Source organism: Myodes glareolus, chromosome 5 (assembly GCF_982192425.1).
Source record: "Myodes glareolus chromosome 5, mMyoGla1.1, whole genome shotgun sequence".
In the NCBI taxonomy this organism is placed as follows: Eukaryota; Metazoa; Chordata; class Mammalia; order Rodentia; family Cricetidae; genus Myodes; species Myodes glareolus.
This window is the reverse complement of record NC_142030.1, coordinates 88,715,950-88,741,932: the sequence shown is the minus strand read 5'-3', so window position 1 is coordinate 88,741,932 and position 25,983 is coordinate 88,715,950. Positions and strand designations below refer to the sequence as shown.

General features: G+C 42.0%; 1 protein-coding gene across 2 annotated transcripts in view; it reads right to left on the bottom strand.

Annotated features, from left to right (window-relative positions):
* Positions 1-245: 245 nt before the first annotated feature.
* Ipo9 (importin 9) overlaps positions 246-25,983 on the bottom strand; it is a 41,543-nt gene continuing 15,805 nt past the window's right edge. The window contains exons 5-24 of one of the 2 annotated variants that reach the window (XM_048430877.3): positions 24,347-24,435; positions 23,260-23,346; positions 22,462-22,581; positions 22,249-22,349; positions 22,008-22,066; positions 21,133-21,284; positions 19,201-19,299; positions 18,242-18,348; positions 17,211-17,350; positions 15,145-15,304; positions 9,063-9,289; positions 6,488-6,636; positions 5,668-5,796; positions 4,653-4,928; positions 3,841-4,007; positions 3,025-3,158; positions 2,487-2,609; positions 1,992-2,099; positions 1,697-1,773; positions 246-1,256 (exon numbers count right to left, since the gene is read on the bottom strand). In XM_048430877.3, the coding sequence (XP_048286834.1) occupies positions 1,146-1,256; positions 1,697-1,773; positions 1,992-2,099; positions 2,487-2,609; positions 3,025-3,158; positions 3,841-4,007; positions 4,653-4,928; positions 5,668-5,796; positions 6,488-6,636; positions 9,063-9,289; positions 15,145-15,304; positions 17,211-17,350; positions 18,242-18,348; positions 19,201-19,299; positions 21,133-21,284; positions 22,008-22,066; positions 22,249-22,349; positions 22,462-22,581; positions 23,260-23,346; positions 24,347-24,435 (2,615 nt within the window). In that variant the 3' untranslated portion in view covers positions 246-1,145. The remainder of the gene's footprint in view (positions 1,257-1,696; positions 1,774-1,991; positions 2,100-2,486; positions 2,610-3,024; positions 3,159-3,840; positions 4,008-4,652; positions 4,929-5,667; positions 5,797-6,487; positions 6,637-9,062; positions 9,290-15,144; positions 15,305-17,210; positions 17,351-18,241; positions 18,349-19,200; positions 19,300-21,132; positions 21,285-22,007; positions 22,067-22,248; positions 22,350-22,461; positions 22,582-23,259; positions 23,347-24,346; positions 24,436-25,983) is intronic. The other variant, XM_048430878.3, reaches the window with a different exon arrangement.

Here is a 25,983-nt window from a genome sequence, read left to right as displayed (position 1 = left end):
GAGGGATGTCCCTTACTTCTGCAGTACTGGGGACTGAACCCAGGGCTATCTACATGCTGTACCAGACCTTTTAAACATATCTGAATGAAAAATACCAGTTCTCTTAAGATTTTTCAGCTCTTTGCCAAATCACAGTAGTATGCCAAAATAGGCTCTGCTAATGCTTTCTTCTGTTTTTACTTTCCTTCTAAAGGGAATAAACAGAAGGCAGAGGTGCTGAGACACCTTATAGTATGCAGACTAAATTCATTTGTAAAGTTTGCTTTACTGTCCTAGAAAAATACATGTTGCAAAGTCGAGGGCTACAACTCAACCACTTTGGAGGATTCCTGAGGGATGGGGGTAACCTTTGCATATCAGGCTCTGTGTAACCACAGAGCCTGCATAGAAGAGGCATATTAAATATAGATGGGTCAGGCAGATTTAGAAATAAAAATCTTTTTCCTGATTTTTTTTTCCTAAAAAAAGAAAGACAAGTTACCATCTGTCTGGCTTATTTTGTGTGTGCATGTATATATAGAAACAGCCTGGGGGGAGGGGCAGTGTCATGCAATGAAGCAGAGATGGGAAGATGGCTCCTTTGACAGAGGAGCCTTAGTGTTGCATGAGGGAAGCATGGAAGGAGGTTACTGGAAAGGGCTCAGTATGTGGCTGCTCCAGCTTGTTCCTACCAAGAACTTAGAGCATCAGGAGCTGAGGGTAGAAAGCATAATGATCTCTCAATGGACTCCTATCTGAACACATCAGATATCCTATGAAAACAAATAGGTATGTTTCTGAATATAAATGGTAGTGACTTCCTGTGCTCCTGATGTGGGGCAAAATCACCAGGAAGTCATAATCCTTCTGGGTATCAATGTTTCTGGTCTGGCCAACAAAAGATGCTCGGAATGGAGGTGGCAGCTAGGGAATAAAACAGTTCCAGATTTGGGGTATCTTCACAGGACTCTGAGAAATGTCCTTTGTTTTAGCATTTTTAAATGCTGGCCTTGGTGAGCAAGGACCGAGTCCTCAGTGTCACTGTTGAGGCCATAGGCCAGGAAGCCACTCCAGACTGAGAAAAAGTGCATCTCAAGACCAGCGAGGGCTGTAGAATGGTCTGTGGCTGGGCCAGGAGAGGGAACACGGGTCGAAGAATCCCCTTTTTAGATGCCGATGGTCTGCAGAACCCGCCTCTCGTTGTCATTAAGGTGGCACGAAAACATTATGTAGCAGGGCTGCTGAGCAAACTGGCAAAGGAAGTCGGTGAGGTATGCCTGGAGGAAGAATGACAGTGGCATTACTACAGATTCCCAGGGCCAACAGTGTGCAGCAGGGTAAGGACCACCAGCAAGTGGAATAGGAATGCTGGCTTTCATACAGATGCCAGCTTCCTAAGGGGTAGGTTTCCATTCTTGGATCTAACATACAACCCAATGACAGAATGCCATAGGGAACCAAAATCATTTCCAAGGCTCTATCTCCGATTTCACCCAGAGAACTTTCACAAGGCAACCTCAGAAGATGTACACAGCTGGTGCAGAATACTGGATGAAAACCCCAGCACCCCTCTCCGCCCATGGCCTTGAGCATGCAGATAGCAACTCCACTTCCACTTGTAGTTCTCATGAAGAACTGTGAATGGTTTTGAAGCCACATCTTGCTTCCATGGCTTGAAATGCACTGTCACTTGTAAGGCATCTACAGACATCCTCACCTGCAGATCAATCTGATAGAGAGGATCCTTCAGGGCGTCAGGGTCCTCTTCCTCATCATCTTCATAGTAATCCTCCTCTGTTAGACATAGCCAACACAGGGTGAGTCAGGACAGAGGCCCATCATCAGGCCTTTGATGGCATTTACCACCCCATGGCTAAGGCAGAAGGGGCAAAAGCCCAAGAAACACCCATTGTAAGCCCATATCTTCTCTTGCTCAGGTAACCCATTCTTGGCACCAGTGTGCACAGAAAAGGTATTTACCATATTGTCCTGTCTTTTCTCAAATGGCTTACCATATTTACTTGTAGCAAGGATGTCAGATAAAAGCTGGCCGGCTAAACCATCCTCCTCCTCTTCTTCCTCTTCCTCCTGGTCCTCCCACATATCATTGGAATCATCTACTTGAGGATGAAAAGCAGATAAAACAGTCATGAATTTTCCCTCCCAAATCTTAACAGGACAAAACAGAAGGGCCAAAGGTTTCTACAGCGTAGATTGCCATCCTCTCCAATGTGAAAGAACCAAATGGCCAAACCTTCCCAATGAGTTAACGGAAGAACTAAAGCTTCAAAGAAGGGTTAGGGTAGGCAGCTTGCTTCTGAGTGGCCCCCACCTTCAACCTTTGTGAGAATTAATACAGCCTGGACAGTGCCAGACATGGAGCAGCTTTTCAATAACATCCCCGCCACGCCCTTTAAATCTGTGCCTAATAAACCTAACCGATCATATGACATTAAGTAACATGGTCCTTCAGGTTAAAGTCTCCTGGAAGTAAGAGTCTGGTGCACCTTGACTCCACTCAGCAGTAGTGGCCTGGCGAGCCGCATTGGCCTCCATGACATTGGAGAGTTCATTGATAATCAGCTTTAGGATCTTGACCAACAAAGGAATGTTTGTCCACCGCTCTGGATCTAGGAAGGAAGTGAAAAGACCCCCAGTTAGACTGTCACCGGGGCACCTCACCCTTCCTACAGTTCCTCTCATATCCTCTGAGATGATCTCCACCATCTCTCACTACATCCAGCCAGCAAAGAATAATTTACATTTAATTCTGCCTGGTGTTTTATATAACAGCTAAGAAATAAGGAGACGCAAGAGAGTTCTGGGATTAGAGATCAGTTGCTACAGTAACAGAGCTGAGCCCCAGAATGGAAGCTGGGGAACACTGTCCCTGGGATTATTTGCCCCAGTTTTCAACAAGAAGGATAAATACATTCTGATTTATTTGTGCCTAGGTGTCTGCTTCTTCTTTATGAAACCCACCAATAAAAATGCAGACCTACCCCCAAACTCTTAAAACCCTGCAGAAATGGAAGTCTTACTCACTTTTGGCTGACTTGGAGCGGGTACGAATGCCTTCATCCATGTTGTAGATCTCCTCTCCCTTCACACGAATATCTTGTAGCCGCTTGTCATCTGCGTTGATGCCATGCTGAAGCAGTTTACATAGTGCTACAGAGCTGGGAAGAGCCAGAGAATGATAGTCAGCAACCATCCAGAGCTCACTCTCAGAAGATGAAGACCCTCCCTCTAATGGGGAAACTTTTCACAACTAATTAGGAGAGTAGCAGCGCTCAGCTGAGAATAGGATTTGGTGCCTATGAGGTGGTCTACTGTTATCTGTTCAGCTTGAACAAGGTTAGAGTGAGCAAGTCACACACAACAGCTGTCTACAGCAATGAGGTAATTTAGTAATGAATAATTTAGGTAATGAGACCCAATCGAATAATCCTAGGCAAGAGAGGTTAGGGACTTAGCTACGTGGTAGAAGCCTTGCCTAGCAAATTCAAGACCCTGGGTTTGGTTCCCAGCACCAGAAAAATAAAAGACAGAAGTCTAGGCTACAGAGTTAAAGCAAAGGCTCGGTTTATAAAGGCGAATAAGCCACTATCTGTACTTAACCAGGCAGAGTCTGTTCCAGAGGAGGCTCTTAGCAGAAATCAGAAATACACATTATACTCTGCGGATTGTTTTATTGGGAATTTCACCATGAAGATATTCAAATATAAGGGTTTTCGAGAAAGACAGAACCGAGACCACAGGGATAGCTTGGCGTGACAAACAAAAATCAAGTGCAAGTCAGGGAAGAAAGATTTAAATGAGTAGAAGCCGAAAGCTCAGAGCAGAAAGATAGGGCCCTACCTAACTTTGCCTTCGTACTGTCCATAAAATAGATGCTGCCGGCTTGTCCACTCAGCCATCACAAACTCCAGGGCTGGTTTGCCAGTAGGTCCTGGGAGGCTACACAAGAACTCCAACAGAGGTTCCAGCTGAGTGTGCACCAGATGAGCAAACACCATGATCAGAGACTAGAAGAGAACAACAGGGTGTCTGTTTTAGGAAAACAGATTCTATAGACACAGGAGGAGAGGGAATAGCCTAGTCAGTAAAGAAACAAGAGTTTGGGCCTGGGCATGGTGGTGCACACTTTTGATCCCAGTACTTAGGAAGCAGAGGCAGGCAGATCACTGAATTTGAGAGGCCACCCTGGCCTACACAGAGAATTTTAGAATAGCCAGAGCTATACAAAGAGACCATTAAAAAAAGAAGAAAAAGAAACAGTTTGGGCTGGAGAAACGGGTCAGTGGTTAATGACACCACTGTTTTTGCTGAGGAGCTGGGTTCGGTTCCTAGTATCCACAACCATTTCTAATTCTAGTTCCAAAGGACTGGACTCCATATATTTGTGTATACACACACACACACACACACACACACACACACACACACACACACTCATGCAAGGGAAACACTCATACACATGATATCTTTATATATAGCAGAGTCTATTCACAGGACAGAACACGAGGCTGTCTTTGCTCATGTTTCTTGGGCTAGCGCAGATCCAATTTTACTTAACTGTTCTACAAGAATAGTGAGAGAGTCAAACATCTCAGGGCCCATATACTCCCTGTCACCCATACTGACAAAAGCCTCGTACCCACTGCTCTTACCTGCATGACACTGAGTGTCTCTGCCTGCTGCATCTTACTAAGGATGGCACGAAGAATCTGGTCCAGATTCTCCCCAAGCTCTCTCCCTGCCTTTGAGATGAGAGTGGAGACCAGACGGCCCACAAAGGCTGCAGTGAACTCGGAAGTTCGTGGGTCCAGGAGCTGGCTCACCACTTGCATCACATACCATAGTCCATTGTGGCCTTGCTCATCATGCCACTGGGCTACCTGCTCCAGTGTCACCGATACGTAGGCCCGCAAGCACTCTCCACCATTCTGTGGAAACAGAAGTGAGAGGAACAGATGCAGGGAGGCCCCCAGACTGTTACTGACAGAGGTCTATGCCTCATGGGAGCAGTAAGCCTATAGGGTTCATGTGGCTCCTAACACTAGATGCTGGAATTTATTGTTACAGATAAAGACAGGAACTAATACAATCCTTCCTTTACCCAACCAGCTATCTCAAAACTGCCTACTTCTCATTACAAGGGCCAGTCACCAACCAAGCTGAGGTTTAACTATAAAGATTTATCTTTGGTAGTAAAAAAAAAAAAAAAAAAAAAAAAAAACCTTTTAGATGCAGCAATAATCAGGAGTATTAAAGGTTTTCATGAGATCTCACACAAATCACTGTTTGCCTAGAAATTTCCAATCTGACCAGTATCTACTATCATGTTCCTATACTATAAAGACCCGAAAAAACAGTCAACACATCCTTCATCAGGCCCATCGCTTTGCTGACTGTGTCAACAGAATCTTCAGAAGAGTCCAAGGCAACAAATCTGACACCTAAGCTCTCTATAGCATCAATAACCAAGCACAGTCAGCCAGATATCTGGCATTTCACACTTTTTAAGGCTGTAGCAGACCTCAGAGCAAACCAGGCTTCTCTAACTAAATTTGGAGTCAAGAGAATTTATTTCAAAAACATAATCACATGTCACTTTTTTTCCCCCGGCCTACTATATGGCTATGGCTGGGAAACTTTTCTCTCTAATTTCCAAGTCTCACATACCTGCATGGTGGCATTATCATCCGTGTGAAGGGTGCATTGTGCCACAGCAGGGAAAGCTTGACAGATAAGGAGCTGGGAAAGGGGAGGCTTTGTATTTCGAACTACTGTGGTCAGGATATCAATGGCTGTCTGAAAGAAGAAAAGTCAAATTACTTTTGGGGTAGGAGGTACCTAGCAGCCAAGATACCTGTTAGGTAGTCGGAACTCTCAGTGTCATTGTAGTGCTTGTAGTTTATTAGCCATGGGGTGGGTGGTATTTGACAGTGGTTAGGGGGATGTTTCAGTTGGTAAAGCATTATTTCTCTTGTCACATAAAGAACTGACTTCTACTCCCAGTATCCGTGTAAAAAGGCAGGTATAATGGCATGGGTGCTTATAATCCTAGTGCTGGGGAGGCAGAGAAAGGAGGTTCCCTGGTGCTTTCTGGCTAATTAGCATACCTTACTTAGCAAGTCTCAAGTTGAGAGATCTTGTTTCAAAGGAGGGAGATTGTGTTCCTAATGGACCCCAGAGGTTGTCCTCCTGCCCCCACATGCATACATAGACACACATGCATTGGGGAAAAAGCTACCAGTGATGCATGCCTGTAATCCCATCATTGGGGAGAGATAGAGGCAGGCAGATCTCTGTGAATTCAAGGCCAGATTGGCCTATACAGCTAGTCTCAGAACACACACATATTCTCACTCCCTTTTGGTTTTCCGAGACAGGGTTTACTCCTGTCCTCATGGACAGAGTAGCTCAGTATAAAATAATATCCCAAGTCTCCAATGCTCTTCCTGACGTCCTGTCCTAGGTGGGATCTGTGGGTGACACTTACCGCACAGAGCCCTGCAGGGATCTTGTCTGCTGGGGCCTGCATTATGCTGACCAGCGTGGGGATCAGCCTCATCTGCATTGGGCCTTGACAGGCTTCAATCTGCGACAGCTCCTTGAAGATGTCCTGAGCCAGCGAGGCGACAACAGGATCTGAAGCGGATAAGGCAACATGGAGTCCTGTCTACTTCTGGTCTAATAATGTTGGTTTCTTGTTCTACATCTAACATAAGTTAAAAACGTCTGCACAGATTATATCTCACACACTTGGGAAGTGGAGCAGCCTGTCATATAGATCACCTGAAGAACAAGGGGATGCTAAGTCTTCAAAACATATAATGTTTTTATCAGGGAATGGACTTTTTAATAGCTACTCTTAAAGTTAAAGTAGGCTTTTCTTCTGAGGCACCTGGAATGATAATGAAGCCAAATGATAAAGGCCTCCAAACCAAAAAATAAAAACAAACAAAAATAAAAAAACCCCACTGATACTTTGTTAAGAAGATAAGAAAGCTGGATATGGTGGCACATGCCTTTGATCCCAGCACTTGGGAGGCAGAGGCTGGCAGATCTCTGTGAATTTGAAGCCAGCCTGGTCTTTACAGTGAGTTCCAGGACAGCCAAGGATACATAAAGAGACCCTGTCTGGGAAGGAAAAAAAAAAGAAGATACAAAAGTTCAAACACAGTTGCCCCCAGGCTCTTACACATTCTAGTTTTTTAAAAAAATATTTATTGGATTTATTTATTTATACTCATTGTATGGATGTTTTACCTGCATACATATTTGTGTTCCACATGCCTGCAGTGCCCAAGGAGACCAGAAGAGGATGGATGTCTCCCTTGGAACTAGAGTTCCAGAAGGCCACGGGCCATCATGTGAGTGATTGAAATGGGGGCTCCCTGGCAGAGCAGCTAGTGCTCTTAACTTCTGAGCCTCCTCTTTTGCTCCCCTTACACCTTTTCAAGAAGTCACACATATTTCTTAGGGAGCGGTCGTTACAGATAGGAAGAACTCCTAGGGCCCTACCTGTAGCAAAATATACAGCTCTCAAAATGCAGAGCTTCATAAAGAGATGGAGCTTCTTTTTGGTGTCTGTTTTGAGGAGGGGTCTCATTATATACCTGTAGCCTCCAGCCTTAGCCCAGAGGGCTAAAATCACAGGTATGCATTACCTGGTTAAGAAATGGAACTGCATGGCAATCTGTTTTACTTACATAATAAAAATATCCTTTTTATGTAGCATGAAAAGATATATGCAGTGTATACTAAGGTATATGTTAAAAGTAACTACAGTATTGCTTGTAATAGAAAAACCAAACAAACAAAAAAGATCTAGCTCTCCATTAACAGAATGGGTAAATAAAAGATACAGTCATTTCATAGAAAACCAATGAAGCCTAAAAAAATGAGAGAGGGCTGGAGAAATGGCTCAGAGGTTAAGAGCATTGCCTGCTCTTCCAAAGGTCCTGAGTTCAATTCCCAGCAACCACATGGTGGCTCACAACCATCTGTAATGGGGTCTGCTGCCCTCTTCTGGCCTGCAGACATACACAGACAGAATATTGTGTATATAATAAACAAATAAATATTTAAAAAAAAAAAAGAATGAGAGATCAACAAGCATGTTCTTCAGGACACATTCTTCAAGTAAAAAACAAAAACAACCAAATAAATTAAATAACAAGTTTTGTAGAATATCGTATTTGGTAGGATATATATTTCTACGTATCTTTTAGTTTCAATAGTGAAAACAAAAAATATCCTTAATATTTTTTCCGGTACATAGATGTAAGTATACTGACCATAAAACTTAAAATGCTGAAAAGTATTAATGGAGAGAAAATTCTGTAATCCCACCACCTAGAGATAACCTTCTGATACATTTTCTCCTGGCATTTTTCTCCCAGTATACAAAGCTACACAATATCCTCTTTTAAAATAAAAACTAAAAGTTCATATAATATTTTATGCATGTTCTGGGGGAAAACTATCGTTTCACTTAACTTTTACTATTATTAAAAAAAAAAATCCATGCTGGGTATGGAAGCCCGTGTGTATAATCCAGCCCTTGGGAGAAGGCGGAAGAGGAAGCAGGGGATGGCAGGGTCAAGGCCAGGCTAAGCACACAAGGGCTCAAACTCAAAGGGTGGGAGGCAGCTTGGCAGTACAGCACTTGTTTCACGTGTGCAAGGTTTCTTTGCATGTTTCCTTAGTATTTTCTTCCCCAGTGCTGGGAATCAAACCCAGGGTCTGGTACGCGCTCGGTAAGGGCTCTAACACAGAACCGCACCCCCAATCCCAGGATCTGATACACGTTAGGTAAGGGCTCTAGCACAGAACCACGGCCCCAGTCCTAGGATTTCCTTTTCCAGACCACTCAGGAAGTTACTTACTCTCTTACTCCATCATCAGTTTTGAATTACATCTTTTTGTGTTAGTCTTTTCCTCACTATCTTTCTTGGTCCTTACGAGAATAAAATGACAGGAACTGATTTTCTATTTTGTAATGCAGCTGTATCTATGCGAACTATTTCTTTGCTATGCTTCTCATCAACACAGCTTTCCTGATGGCATACCATTACTGTACTTTAGGAAAATGGCGATGGTGAAGGGACAGATTTTGCTTTCCACGCTTGCTGTGAATTCTGGGTCGACAGTACAAACGATGCACAGGGTCTCCATCACCAGGTTGAGGACCTCTGAGCTGAACTGGGCTGCTAGGTGAATTAGTCCATCGAGGACGCTGGGGAGGAAGGGCTGAAGCACATGTGTACTCTCTGAGATTTTCAGCTGATCACAATAACTAGAGAGAGAGATAATTAAGAGTTACTCGTAAGCAGAGCCTTCAATGCTTAGGCTTTCCAATCTTCTATGACACATGCATACATAGCTTTACAGAGCCACTTCTATAGTTAGCTATGGCTTTATATCTTTCTGTAGCACATTACATGAATATCAGCACCTTTAATTCTACCTTCTTAAAATATCAGTTATTTTGAAAAAAGTTCATTCCTCCCGCTCCGGTGATGAGGCAAATCCAGTTATAGCATCACACCCAAACTATTAAGATACTAGGTTAAATGTCTTATGAGTCCTCAGACCACAGTGTTAAATTACCAATGTTTGGATGTATAAAGCTGGCAAGATGGCTCAGCCAGTAAAGGTACTTCCCCAAGCCCGATGACCTGAGCTGGTTCCCTAGACACTACACAGTGGAGGGAGAGAACCATCTCTTGGAAATTAGTCTTTGGCTTCCACCTGTATGCTGTAGCTCACGGTCAGTCTGGTCTACACACTGAGACCCTGTCTCAAAAACAAAATAAGACAACTCACAAAAAGAAAAAACAAAAAACAAATGTAGTCTTAAAACAACTTTTCATTATAATTGTATAATAGGAGACTATTTTTTAATTTTCATGTAACAAATCTTGTGCTATGAGTTTTAGGGGGACAAAATTGAGTTTAATTTATGTAAACAGTCTTATGTGTACTTACAAAGTTAATACTTTACCTTTGGAGTCTAAACTTCTCTATGCAGGTCTATTCACCTCTTAATCAACAAATATTTACTGAATATTGCTTACTGTCTCTCACAGGATACAAACGCTACACATTGTTTAAACCTTCACTTTCCCTCTTTTCTGATGGGGACGGAGTTCAGGGCTTTGCACACACTGGGCAAATTCTCTACCACGGAACCACACCTCCAGTCCAAAGCCCCCTTTCAGAATGGTAGTACCAGGGGATGAGCTAGCTGGTGAAATGGCTCAATGAATAAAGGTGTTTTGCTGACAAACCTTGGAAACTGAGTTGGATCCCTAGGACTCACATAGTGGAAAGAGAGAACCGACTGCCACAAGTTGTTCTTTGTGTGCTTTGATTGCAGATGCCCACATGCCCTCCCTTAATTAATTAAATTAATTTTAATTAGTTAAAAATTCCAATAGAATGGCAGTAATAAATAAAAATAAAAACATTGTTTCTCTAAATAATACCCTGTTAGTAGATAATTAATATTTTTTTTTAAAGACAGGGTTTCACAGTGTAGTCTGACTGAACTGGAAATTGATATGCAGACAAGATTGGTCTTGAACCCAGAGATTCACCTGCCTCTGCCTCCAGAGTGCTGGGCTGAAAGGCGTGTGCCATCACATCCCACTCTTGTTTGTTTTATAGTCACATAAAGTTCCACAATGACCAGTGAAACTATGGTTTTATGGGCTTGCATTTGCCATAGACTTGCTTTTTGCTCAGACCTTACTTCTTTCTTTTTCTTTTAAACTGTTTTGGGATTAATTTAATTCTATACGTATGAATTTTGCCTGAAACAACTCATGTGCCTAGTGCCTGAGAGGCCAGAAGAGGGCGTTGTATCCTGGAACTGAAGAGAGTTGTAAACCACCATATGGTCACTGCTTATTGGTTCTTCCAGAATATATTTCTTACAAATAACTGAAAAATCAAAACATTGACTACTAAGCTTACTATTTATTGTCAAGTCTACACTACTTCTCTACTCATTGCTTTAGCAACTTTGTATCCTTAGATCTTGGACTTAAAGATTAAAAGGAAAAAAAAAATCCTAGTCTCAGAGCTTTGTTCCTACCTTCTCATGGCTTCCTCCCCATCTTCCACTGGCTACTACTATAGACTGCAGTAGAAACTTCTGTCTGGATTACTACAGCAGCTTCCTAGTTGATGTTTCAACTTTTAGCTGTATATTGCTATAATAATTTGAGCCAAGAAGTGGATCTTTTTAGAACAGAAAATCAGCATCATTGCCCTTGTAATTAAAACAAGATAACAAAACAAGAAACAAGAGTTCAGAGCTGATCAAAGTGAGGTGTCATTTCAGCCTTTAGAAGTTAGACCTGGGGTGGGGGTAGAGGCTGGAAAGATAGCTCTGGGGTTTAGAACAATTGTTCTTGCAGAGGACTCAGGTTCAATTCCCAGCACTCACATGGAAGTTCAGTTCCACAGTCCTGGACTTCCTGGTGCACAGACACACACACAGGCAAAATACCCATGCACATTAAATTAATACATACATAATTAATAAAAAAAGCCAGTTCCCAGCACTCGGGTGGCAGAGGCAGGCATATCTCTGTAAGTTCGAGGCCAGCCTAGTCTACAAAAGTGAGTTCCAGAATAGCCAGAGCTGTTACACAGAGAAACAAAACCAAAAACAATAAAATCCCCAAGCAAACAAAAAACCAAACAAACAAGAAAACAAAACCAACCAAACAAACAAACAACCCGAAAAAAAGTCAGTCATAAATATGACTAGAGAAATCCAACAGAAGTCTAATTATGTATCAACAAATATCTTGTTTCCAGAAATCATTTAAGGTTGTTTACACTGTCATATAAGCAACTGCATGGAAGAATAAATTAAAGCTGGTACAAAAGAAAAAAGCAAGGGTGCTATGATGAACAAAAATGTTATATTTGAAACTCCAGGGGTTGAAGAGATCTCAGGGGTTCAGGCACAGTCTGTTCTTCTAGAGGACCTGCTTTTGTTTCCTAGCACCCATACTGGGCAGCTCACAGCTGCCTGTATCTCTTGGGCCTCCAGAGATATCTGCACTCATATGCACATAGCCACAGACAAATACTTAAAAATACAATGAAACTCGAAAAGAAAACTCCCCAGAGTAAGTCCAGCAATGGTGTTGCATGCCTTTAATCCCAACACTCGGGAGGCAGAATCAGGTGTATCTCTGTGAATTTAAGGTCAGTCTGGTCTACAGAGTGAGTTTCAGGATAGCCAAGGCCACACAGAGAAACACTGTCTCAAAAAGCCAAGAAAACACACCAATAAATAAATAAATAAAACAAACAAAGCAAACACCCCCCCCCAAAACAAAAAAGGAACAGTGAGTACCTCTTAACCATTGAGCCATCTCTCTGACCCAAAGATTTATTTTTGTTATTATTTTTATAATTTTGGGTGTGTGGGGTATGTGTGAGAATACAGGAGTTTATGAAGACTGGAGATTTTTGAGCCCCACTAGATCTGGACTAACAGGTGGTCATGAGCTGCCCCATCTGGGTGCTGGGATCCCCAACTCAGGTCTTCTGCAAGAGAAGGAGGCACTTTTAGTTCTGCTATCTCTCCAGCCACCCTAGGGTAGCTCTTGGAACTTATAGACAGGGTTTAGGGGATCCATTTGTATAACTCTGTAAAGGTGTGAGTGCCCATTACTCTCTGGCATTGGGGAAATCAGTAGATCGCTGCCTAAGGAGTCATTGAGAACTATACATTAGGTATTAAAAATATCTTCATATTAAAGACTTTTATTTATTTTTGAGTAAATGTTTGGCTGTATGTACATATATGTATGCACGTGCATGTGTCTGTGTACATGTAGAGGCCAGAAGAGGGCACCGTGTTCCTTATCACTTCTCACTCATTCTTTTTTGAGGCGCCCTCTCTTCCTGAACTTAAGGCTTGTTCTCTCAGGTGACTCTCCTGTCTCTTCCCACTTCCCCTGGAGCTGAAGTTATGGAAGTGTGCAGGGTGGCCAGCTTGTTACACGGGTGCTAGGGTCTGTTCGTCTTTTTTTCCTTCCTTACTTTCTTTTTCTTTTCTTTTTTTTTTTTTGGTTTTTCAAGACAGGGTTTCTCTGTGTAGCCTTGGTGGTCCTGGAACTCAGTAGACCAGTTCAGGCTGGCCTTGAACTCACAGAAATCCACCTGCCTCTGCCCCTCAATGCTGGGATTAAAGGCATGCACCACCACTACCCAGCAGGTGCTAGGATCTTAACTCCAGTACTCACGAGTATACACTGAGCATTCTTAAACTGCTGAGCCATCATCTCTCTAGCCTCTCAATATTTTTTTCTGACTATAAAATTAAGCTTATTGTAACCAAACATACATAAATACACTTGTATGTATATATATACACATATGCACACACACACACACAATATGTGAAAGTATTTATTTTCTAAAACACCCAGGAGACAAGGGGTGTTTACCCTGAGTAAATACACATCAAACGCTTCTCAGTTTGCAACTCTAAACATTTCTGTGAAATCACAACACAGAGTAGACTCATTTCTTTTACCAATTCATAATCTACTTTTAAATTTATTATCCTGATTTTATTCCTGGCCCATTTTTAAACTTTTAAGTAGTACACACACATATATAGATTTTAATGGTTTTGTTTTTATTTTGTTGGCAAAGGCTTTTAATTTTTTCTTTCTTTCTTTTTTTCTTTTGTTTGTTTGTTTTTGAGACAGGGTTTCTCTGTAGCTTTGGAGCCTGTCCTGGAACTAGCTCTTGTAGACCAGGCTGGCCTCGAACTCACAGAGATCCACCTGCTGCTGCCTCCTGAGTGAATTAAAGGTGTGCGTCACCACCGTCCAGCTAATTTTTCCATAAAATATTATTATTTATTTATGTGTAAGAGGAGGTCTAGGGTGTTTCAGATCTAGAGCTGGAGTTACAGGTAGTTGTGAACTGCCTGACTGGGTACTGGGAATCAAACCTGGGTCTTCTTCAAGAACAATATGTGCTCTTAACTGCTAAATCATTTCTCCAGCACCTGCTTTTAATCTTATACTGACAACTGTCCACAAGGGATGTCTAAGGCTTCAGGGAATAATTAATTCATGTAGATGAAATCAAGTTTTACAAAGGTCAGAAGCAATATGGATAGTGGTTAACCAGGTTAGGGCTCCCTCCTTAGAATGGCTTCAGAGCTTTCTGAAAAGCTATATGTGGTTTCTCTTAGTACAATACATTTTAAATTCATTTAGATCCAAAGGTCAGCTTTACCAAGACTGCACAGGAAAAGATGGTCCTTTGTTCATGGTTGTGCCACTTACTGTTCAACACATAACAGCAAAGCTCCCTAAGGACATCCCTCCCAGCCTCCCTCTTTCTTCTCAATGCATGGTTTCTCAGTTACTGTTTCAAAAGTTAAGAAGACAGGATAGAAAGATAAACTGTATTTCTCATGCATAGAATTCAACCGAGATGCTTAAATTTGAACCTTAAATAACACTGTTAAGGCCTGGGGGTAGGGTTGGCAGTTAAGAGCACTTGTTTCTGTAGAGGACCCGGCCTTAAATCCCAGCACTCACAACTGTCTATAGCTCCAGTTCCAGAAGATCCATTCAATGTCCTTTTCAGACTTCTATGGGCACCAAATATGCACCTGGTATACAGACATATGTGCAAGCAAATACTCATCCATGTTGACTATTAAAACTCTAGTCTGAACCTATGAAAAAGACATGAAACTGGAAAAATGAACCATGTTTCTAAGTCACATTCTTTCAAATTTGGTTTCTAACACAGTGACTATCAACACAATGATGTGGTTGCTAGTCAGACTTATGTCCCTCGACAATACTGCAACTCTTACACAAATTACTTCTCACTCACAACCTTGGGCTATGCCCCTCCACTGAAGAAGGGAAGCTGCCTAAGTGACTTCACAGCTGGAGTGAATTTAACAGGAATGAGGAACAAAAGGGAACTTTCTGAAGTCACCTGCATTGCTTTTTTCCTTTCTTTCCAATATTCCTCCTGAAGGAGAGCTTCAGGAGAAATTTCCAAACATTATGATGCGTGGGACAGCTGTGATGTTCTCTGCCCGAGTCAGTTTCTCTTTAAGCAATTCTTATCACTCAGCATACTTACCCCCAGATGGCTCTCACAGCAGAAATCCGAACTGATGGGGGTTGTGTCTCATGAAGACCACTGACTGTTGCCTGTAGGAACTGCTGAATCAGTTCAGGAGACATAGCAACAGTGAAACGACTGGCAGCCCAAAGTGCCCGTCCCAAGAGGAAAGGGGACGCTAAAATCAAAGAGCAATTACAGTTTAGACAACAAAAAGTTCCCCTTGCCCCTCCTCCTTCCCAACTCCATTTCTCAAATGTTAAATAACTGGATGCTACATAACATATATGACTTATTTGAAAGAAAAAGCAGTTTCATATGATAAAAAAATGCACAATGATTAGTACAGAATCAATTTCCTAATTCTATCTGACTACTAAATATTCTGACTAAAGCCCTTGTTATTTCTTGCCTACACTGTAGTTCATCTAAATCTTTCCCCACTGCCACTTTCTTCCTATTACTGTCAACACTAGAACATTAATTACAGCTCTGACTATGTTATCCCTCTATTAACAACCTGCCAAATAATTTTATAGTCCACCAAATATGCACAACACTAGTCATGGCATTCAAGTCTCCCTTTATGGCTACTAAACTCAAGCACATACCCAGTCATGGAAACTCAACCTTGATCTGTCAACTCTGGGCGTTGTTTAAATTACAAGTCAACACATTCCTCTTTTATATCACCCCAGTGATCTCTTAGGTAAGTAATCCCAATTACCTCTGAGCTCCTATAATCCCATATGCTCAGCTTCCTCATCTGCTGCATTTTGTTTGAGAGTCTATCTACTAATGTAAGAATTACTACCTCCTGCCAAGCACAAACTGCTTGAGGAAACTAAATTTATTCAGCCTGTCAAAGAACGTAGCTTAGTCATTCACACTAAAATATGTAATTGACAGGAATTATTGAATAGCTCCTAACAGACCAGTAAACAATTACTAACACTTTTGTATACAGAGGCAATAATTGCCTAGGTATGGACCAGGTGTTCCTGAACATCCTTATAGCTAAAATTATTATTCTTTAATTTAAACCATTTCATAATCTTATGTGTATGGGTGTTTTGTCTGCATATATATTTGTATGTTACATGAGTGCCTAGTGCCCAGAGGCCAGAAGAGGGCATGGCATCCTTGGAACTAGAGTTACAGACAGCTGTGAGTCACCAAGTGGATGCTGAGAATCAAACAGCCAATGTTCTTAACTGCTGAGCCATCTCTCCAAGCCCCCAAATAATTTTTTTGGGGGGCAGGGGAAGTTTCAAGGTAAAGTTTTTCTGTGTAGCCCTGGCTGGCCTCGAATTCAGAGATTTGCCTGCCTCTGCTTCCCAAGTGCTGGGATTAAAGGTGTGCACTAACATTGCCCAACTCCCGAAAATCATTTTTAAAGGAATATCAAGACATTAACTTTTTTGTTTCATTACTTCGCAAGTGAGCATGGGCACTTTCCAGAGGTAACATGCACATATGTGACATCATGACTATGATAACTAAAGGAATGGATACGAGTCACAATTTTTGTGTTTTTATTTAAAGATTTTAATCTCAATTATGTGGATGTGTGTGAATGTGTACATGAGTGCAATGCCAGTAGTTGCCAGAAGAGGGCATCAGCTTCTTTGGAGCTTGAGTTACAAGTGGTGAGCCCTTGGGGTATTAAAGAACTGAACTCAGATCTAAATACACAAACATACACAAAACTAAGAAATGGAGGGAAAGAGAGAAGAAAAGGGGGCTAAGAGATGGCTCAGGGGTTAAGAATGTTTGTTCTGTAATCATTAGGCTAAGAGTTTGAATCACAGCACCCATGCAACAGTCAGGAAATATCTGTAACTCCAGCTCTGACAGAGGTAGACACGTAGGACTGGGCTTGCTGGATTCTGGTCTAGCCAAGACGTGACCTTCAGGTTCAAGGCGACACCTTGCCTCAAAGGAATAAACAGAGTGTGATACAGGATACTTGACAACCTCTTCTGACCTATGGTGTGCATACACCATACTCACACAGACACACAAAGTGTATGTGAGTTAATAGCAAGTCCCAATCTAGAATCCTGGCATATATTGAAACATACCTGACAGGTTGAGGTCTGCAAGGATGACGTTGGTCAGGAACCCATGCATGTCAAAATGGATCCTGCCATTTTTCACACTGTCAGTGATGATGGACTTCACTGAGCCTAGAGCAAGCATGCAGGCCTCATGGATTTTCCACCTGCAAAAAGGATATTGCAGTTGCTAAAACAAACTACACTTCTGAAATAAAGGTATTTGAGGTAAGGCCAGGTAGAAAAGGGTATTCCAGAATGATCTGATCCCAATTCATTTATTTAAAACAATATTTTTATATTTGCCTGCCTGCCTGCCTGCCTGCCTGCCTACCGTGTAGGAGCATTTACTAGCAATGGCATGCACACAGAGGTCAATCCATTACTTCTATGTTGTGGGTTCTAGGGATTGAACTCAGTTTGTCAGGCTTGACTTTAAGTGTCCTTACCTGCTGATTTATCTAATCAGCGATTATTTATAAAACTTGCTCTGTAGATCAGGCTGGCCTTGAACTCAGTGATTTGCCTGCTTCTGTCTGAGTGCTGGGACTAAAAGCATGTGTCGTCCCCCCACCCCAGTCCTTATTTTTTTGAGATGGGACATTACATACGCTTGCCTCAAACTCAGTATGTATCAAGGAAGAACGCCTTCAACTTGCCTCTAGCTCCCAAGTGCTATGACAGAAGTCATAGACCACATCCAGTCACAAGAGAGCTTAGAGCCTGTGAGACAGTGCACGAGTTTTATGGGGAGGGCTCTGGTTTCCTGTGTTTCCACCCAGCAGAGATTTGGGTGTTTGTGCTCCCGAGACCTACCCCACTTTAAGAGTGCCATTGGCCTATCATAAAGGATGAGAGCACTGCATACACGCATGCTTGTTACCACACACATGCACTGCCTGCCCTCCCGCCTCTGTGAATCCTGCCAGAGTGCCTGGTGCCTTCAGAAGCCAGAAGATGGGGGGGTTGGTCTGCTGAAATTGTAGTTATGGATGGCTGTCAGCTGTTTGTTGGCTGCCATGAGGGTGGTGGGCAGCCCGGCTTCTGCATGTTCTTACCAGTGCTCAGTGCCACTGCTTTTGGTCTGCTCAGCTTCTTGTAAATGCCGAGTGGCTGCTGCAGCCAAGGCTGCTGCACTCTCATTCTGGAAATCTGTGGCCACAGCCTACGGAGAGAGAAGATCTAAAAATAAATGTATGTGTGTGGACGGTTTAAACTCTTGACACACCCATACTAAAGCCTGATCAGGTATATTAAAAGTGACCCCATTAATTCAGGGTCTCTGATGAAATTCTGTAATGTTTATGCATTGTAAGCCTAAATAGCTCTAAATAGTTTATGTGTTTGGCTCTATTAAATGAAGCATTACGTAAAAAAATGAGTTAGCTTTGGATGACAATGGACCAGAAATTTATTATCTTGGGAGCTGACTGATCATGAAGATTTAAGGCCACTACAGCACATAATTTTTTTCCTGTTCTACTTCTTTTTTGCTTCAGCAATTCAGTCAAGTCGACTTTGCAAATGCTACACAAGTGCTCTACTACTGAGCTATATCCCCTGCTCCTCATGTAAACCTGTCACACAGGTGCCTAGAAGCACTCAACAGTAATGAGACAAAATTCACCAACAAACCCAACAGGACATAGCAGTTTCTTCACAGCACGCTGGCCTAGAGACAACCCTGTGCTCCAGCTGGAGGAGTCAAAGAAATCATGAGCTGGTGTTGCATGCTCATCTCCCAAGAATCTTTTTAAGTTTGCCAGCTTAAAATGGTTTGTGCCATGGAAGTTGGCTGAAAACAGGGGCAAACGAAAGCATTCCTGACTCAATGAACCAGTTGCTACAACTTTGGAATTTCTAAATCTCAAATTTCTTGAGCAACTTTCTTAAATCCTTAAAAAGGTCTGAGGTGAAGCTGCCCAATAGTGCTGCTTACCTTGGGTTAGATGTCTAGGAAGAAGAAACTTCCAATTACTGGAGGGTTATTTGGTTGAAGTAGCAACGTAACTCTTACCAGCAACAAGTCTTGAGCGGCAATTCTTACAGTATAGGAGAAAGTGTCATCATCCTCATCTTCTACAAACTGTTGTGGGTTAGCTGTCCACACTTTAATCTGTGAAGAGGATGAGGCCCGGTTATTGTGAGGCTGTCATTCTGGTCTATATGCTCCTTCTTTTTATCAGCAGCCATGGAAAGCCCTCAATCTTCTATCCCAATCACACCCCAGTCTAAAGTCTTACTCTTTTTGAGACCGGGTCTTGCTATACAGCCCTAGCTGGCCCTGAATTAAGAGGGATCTATCTGCCTCCCAGTGTTTTAAAGTCTTTTTTTTTTTTTAAATTGAAAAACAAATATCCAAATCTGTAGAGATGGCTATTTTTCTGTAGCAGAATCTTCTTTAGAATTTGACAAATTTGCCAGAGAGGCAGTGGTGGCATAGACCTTTAAAATCAGAACTCAATAGGCAGAGGCAGGCAGATCTTGGTGAGCTGGAGGCCAGCCTGGTCTATAGAGTATGTTGCAAGACAGCCAGGACTACAGAGAAACTATGTCTCACACTACTCCCCAAAAAGAAATTGACAAATTACTTAGTTACTGTCATCAGCTTGTTACTGTGATAAATATATTTTTTTCTGAATACACTGGGATATTTACTATAAAATTATACCAATTTTTGTGTTGAAAGATATTTATATCTCATTTTTTTTTAAAAAAAATTACATTTGGGCTGGAGAGATGGCTCAGTGGTTAAGAGCACTGCCTGTTCTTCCAAAGGTCCCGAGTTCAATTCCCAGCAACCACATGGTGGCTCACAACCATCTGTAATGGGGTCTGGTGCCCTCTTCTGGCCTTCAGGCGTACACACAGGAAACATATTGTGTACACAACAAATAAAAAAATAAATAAATATTTTTTAAAAAAATTACATTTATGCCCATGAAGAATCAGTTCTCTCCCACCACATGGGACCCAGGACTAAACTCAGGTCATTAGGCTTGGTGAAAATATTTTTTACCTGCTGAACCATCTCAATGGCCTACACTGATATGTTCTTTTTCCTTATGCTAAAGCTACAGAATTGTATTAATTCTGAGAATTTCATACAATGTATTTTGAAGATATTCATTATTTCACTCCTCCCTGCAACTCTCCCCAAATCTGGGGAAATTCATTTACTTTTTTTTTTTTTTTTGAAGATAGGTTTTTCTCTGTGTAGCCCTGGCTGTGTCCTAGAACTCCCTCTGTAGACCAGGCTGGTCTTGAACTCAGAGAACCACCTGCCTCTGCTTTCTGAGTACTGGGATTGAAGGCGTGCTCCACCACCTGGCTGGAGAAATAACTTTTGTTTTTTTTTTTAAAAGATGTTGTTACTCTTTTTGTTCCTTCTCTAAATGCAAATCAGAAAGTCATGGAGATTTCAATGTGGCTAAAGAAGAAGCAAGTTGTTGGGCGGTGGTGGCGCACGCATTTAATCCCAGCACTTGGGAGGCAGAGGCAGGCGGATCTTTGTGAGTTCGAGGTCAGCCTGGTCTACACGAGCTAGTTCCAGGGCAGGCTCCAAAGCTACAGAGAAACCCTGACTCAAAAAACCAAAAAAAGAAAGAAGTAAGTTGATGGCAGGAACAGCAGCAGCTGAAATAAAAGTCTATTACTATGCCCTGCACACCACCAGAACTTAGAGTTGTTTGAGTTTGAATAACATTTTCTTAGCTTAATCTGGATTTTCCTAATGGAAAAGTGTTCTAAAAGTTTAGCTAACATTAGAGTTGGTAAAATTCCTAATACTCAGGATTTGGTTGAGAAAATAATGCCAATTTTTTTCTAGGATTTCACATCAAGTTAGTCTCTTACTGTGTTTCAGAAATGAGATGTCTACTTGACCAAGGTGTCACATTCTTCAAGTTTCCAATATAAGTTAGTAATTTGTTCCCCAAGAACCATTTACCTGCTCCTCGGTAATCTGCATATACAGGATAATGTAGTAAATAAGCTCAGGCAAAGCCTTCTTAACAGTGCTTTTGAATTTGCTGTTTTCTAGTAGGGCGTGGACAAATTCAAAAATGCTAAAGACGAGGTTTTCAAAACCTAGGACTTCTCCTATAGGGAATATACAAGAGTAGAAATTAATAATAGAAAAATCAAAAAGAAAACATTCATTGTGGAAATAAACTACATTATCTTTGTATATTAACTGAAAATGAAAATACTTGCTAATTACTCCTGAAGTATTGGTAGAGGAGGCTTTAGCACTCCTTTTTATATATATATATATATATTTATTTATTATGTATACAGTATTCTGTTTGCATGTATGCCTGCAGGCCAGAAGAGGGCACCAGATCTCATTACAGATGGTTGTGAGCCACCATGTGGTTGCTGGGAATTGAACTCAGGACCTTTGGAAGAGCAGGCAATGCTCTTAACCTCTGAGCCATCTCTCCAGCCCTTTAGCTTCCTTCTTTAGAGTCAAAGAAAGGTACTTTGAGGAAAGTAAATGCCTTTAGGAGTAAAAGAATCATAAACATTTCCCAGCATGTCTATTTTTGATCTGCAATACTTAAATATTGACACAGAAATGGAGAGTATCATCATCTGGGACGTCAAAGGTGGCTGGATTAGACCGCTACAACTTGAACAGTATGATTTTTAGTGGACTCTGAATGTCCCCAAATATGAGATGGAAGATATGGATTCTCATGCCTCACACAATTCACTGAAAGATGCTTTTACTGCCTTTTTGTTTTCCGCCTCTCACTTGTCTTTGCCAGATTTCTTTCCCTAAGAACCGGTATTTCTGTTAGGGTCCGACACACTACATACCATCTGAGTCCACAGGATCTTCCACTTCTTCTGTGTAATTCACTTCTGTCCTCACATAAGTATGATGCAGAGTAAAGGCAGAGAACCTGGAGTCTGCTGAACATGTAGTCTACAAGGGAGTGCTAGCACCCGACACTAAGAACACACACACCATGAAGAACCAAGAGCACATGACTGGGAGAGCCAAGGACAGACCCCCAACTTCAGGCAGTGGGTCCTCTGGGTTCTCAGGAAAGGATATAAGGCAGCACTTTCGGTTAGAGTGTTCCAAACAATGGGCAGGATCTGCTGCATGGAGGACACCATGTGCTTTGGGAAATTTTTCACCAAGGCTGTCACTGCCTGAGAAGAGAAAAACAAACAAACAAAAAAACCAAAAACCCACTGAGTAGCACAGAAGCAATGATTTCTGATTCCCTCTCAACTCCAAGTCTCACTGATTGTATATCTTTACCTTTAGAACCTCCATCTTAAAACCGCTGTCAGATGTGGGACCGTCTGGCATCTGGAGAGCCTGAACAAAGGCCTCTGTGAACTGCTGAACCACGGGAAAGATCAGGACTTTGGCTGCACCCTGACAACAGAAACCAAAGTCAATGCTCAACAAACCTCCAATCCATAGCTTCAACACACACACACACACACACACACACACACACACACACACACACACACATTTCAGTTTTGAAGCATCTAAAGTTCTCTTAGCGCCAGGTCCTAACCAAAGGCCACAGGGATTCCTCAAGACTTCAGACTCAGCGCCTACCTTCAGTTCCTCACTCTAGTCTCTTAAACCTATCCTACCTGCACTTCTCAGAAACGCACCTGGGTCCCAGGAATCGGCATTTTCAGCTAGCTTTCTTTCACACAGGAGAGCCTTACAATCGTAGAAAGGCTCAAGAGATCTATTATGAAGGGACATAGGAAGACTGCAAGTACAGCTCAGTGGTAGAGTGCTTGCCTGGAATGTGTGAGGTTCTAGGTTTAATTTCCAGCATGGAAGAACTAAACCAAAAAACCATCAAAACAGAAAGATATAATAAAAAGAAAAGGATATAGGGAAAGTATTTGAAGTAATATAACTAAAACTAAAATATCTATGTTAAAAATTTAATGAAAAAGTTAAATCTATCTACGCCAAGGCTGGCTAGTATGCTTTCTGGTACTTACGAAATGAGTTGCTGGCAGTGGAAAAGGCTAATAAGACTCTGAAGCACAAATTTTGTTAATTACCAGCCGAAGGCTCACTTACCTTTTCTAGCTCCTCCATGTTACAGATCATATGGGCACAAGTAGTAAAAATCTCTACTGCTCGGGAACGAGTTCGAATACCATACACCTAGGGAAAAAGATCATGGGATTGGAGTGTGTATATGTGTACATGTGATCAGAAGTGAAACTAGGACTAATTCAAATCCCAGAGAGATACAGATTCAACCCACTTATGTAGTAAATAGGTTTTAATAATTAAGAGAAAATAATTCAACAAAATGTTAGAACTTACAAGCATCAGTCTTTTATATACAGGTCTGTGACTAAAAACAGGTCCTATAATACTTGAAATCCTAACATAGCCTTTTATTTATTTTTTTGAGAGAGAGTTTTACTTTGCAGTTTGGCCTACAACTCACTGTGTAGACCAGACTGGTCTAAAACTCAGTCTGCCTCTGCACCCCAAGTGCTGGGATTAAAGACACATTCCACCACACACGGTGTGGCTAATATATGTTTTCTCCTTTGCTGGAGATAGGGTTGTTTCTCCTGCTTCAGCATCCTGAGCACTGGGATGACAGCATGTGCAGCAGCAGCTGCTGCTTTATTTGTGACGATAGAAGATAAACCCAGGACCTTGCAAATACCGATCACAAACTCTATACAGAGCTGTATCCCCATTTCTTTATGTATCTCTTTTAAAATGTGGAGTATTCATTGGGAGCAAAGGATTATGAAGGCTGAATACCTATAAGTGTTTACATATTACTGTGAACAGATCACTATTTATATATATACTAACATGTACATATGAAGTAACAGACTATTTCTAAATCCGTGGCTGAGTAGGCAAGGTCAGGAGTGGCATTATGAACTCAAGGAGGACAGGGTACCAGAAGCTATGTGTATGGATATATTTCTGTTACTTTAACAGGTGCTTTTATCAAAGGCTTCTCTTTACAGTCATGAGGTCAAAGACTATGGTCAATTCAATCTCTGATCTGGACCACTGTAAATTCTAGTTCTTTGGTATGGGCATCACTAACAAATCCCATGACCATAGACCTGAGAGGTGGATGCTGACCAGAGCAAGACAACACTGCAATCACTGGGCTGAGATTTCATACCTCAGCCATGGTGAAGATCTTATACATCTCTGGGAGAATGACAGGAGCAACAAGTGGCATCTGTGTGTCTGTCACTTCTCGAGTAAACTCTGCAAAGACAAAAAATAAAAAGTGCTTCACAAAGACAAAGTGTGAAAATTTCCAAGCCAGTTAGCATATAAGGATGGTCACTGGTCTAGCAGCCTCACCTCAAGGAGAAGTCAGAGTATTATTTGTTAGAATGGGAAAGAGTATAGGAACACAAAAGGAAGACACATGAAATTAAGACAGGAAACCAACACAAAATTGAAGAGATCTGCAACACAACCGTATACAAGCAAAGACAAACAGTTGAGCACCATGTTAGCACTTGGGTACATGTCTGGGATCTCTCAACTGCCGTTCAGTTTTCAGTTCTGTCCCCTAACAAGTTGCTTCAATGCAAATAATAAAACAAACATAAGCCAGGCATAGCACTCAGGAGGCAGAGGCAGGTCTCTGGGAGTTCAAGGGCAGCCTGGTCTATATAATGAGTTCCAGCACAGCTAGGGCTACCCTATCTCGAAAAAAACTAACCAACCAACTACCCATCCACAGACATACTAAGTTTCAACTCCATTTATCAATGTGTAATTCTGGAGCATGGGAAGAGGAAGCTTTGAAGCAAATGAAGGATTTGTCTCTGACTCAGAATCAGTAATTCACCATTAATACTGCATGGACAAGTAAAGCGTGGCATAGGTGAGAAGCACACAGACTTGAAGTACAGAGCACAGGTGCTGCTCCTCACACACCAGCTGCAGGACAGGACCTGCTCTTCCTACTTTACTTTCTGATGCTGTCAGTAAACACCGACCAAAAACAACCTAGGCAGGAAACTGCCTAGGGAAGTCAAAGCAGGAACTGAAGCAGAGGGGAATGCTGCTTACTGGGTTGCTTTCCTGGCAGTATTCCCTTAAGGAATACTAGGAGTTAAAGGTGAGACACAGGAAGAGGAGGGAGTGAGGGCAACCAAAACTAAGGAGATATGAAAACCCTTTATGGAAAGCCACTACTTTGTAAGCTAGCTAAAAATACAATTGGCTGGGGGCTAGAAGAGCTCAGCTGTGAAGAACACTTATTGCTCTTGAGGAGGAGCTGTATTCAGTTCCCAGATTTTAGTCTGCCCATAGGAGGGAATTCATGCCTGCTGGGCCCAAAACCTTGTCAAACAACCATGGTTTGGGAGATCCTAGGTCTTGGGGGAAATTTATTACTTTTGTTAAACAGCATATTCTCAAACTTCCTTCTAAATATTTATGCTTAAACCCAAGGATTATGCTGCCCACAATCTCGGTTAGAAACGCTTCTCTCTGCAGGTCAGCAGAAACTCATCCCTTGTCAAAGTGGTGAGAATAAGTGACTCTGCGTGTTTAGCTTTAAAGGAACATCTACAGCAAGGCCCCACCCCACCAGAAGGCTCAGGGCAAGTCACAGACATGGGGCAGAAAGAAGGCAAGAACTGCAGGATGGAGAGGAGTGCTGTGAAATGCTCTTTTGGAGGTAACATGGTCAAGGCACTCATGAACTCAAAGCAGCTATGGTTACTTGCACAAGGTCACACCAACAAAGCCAGTCAATATTGCAACAACCAATAATGATTTACTCAATGGTTCAAA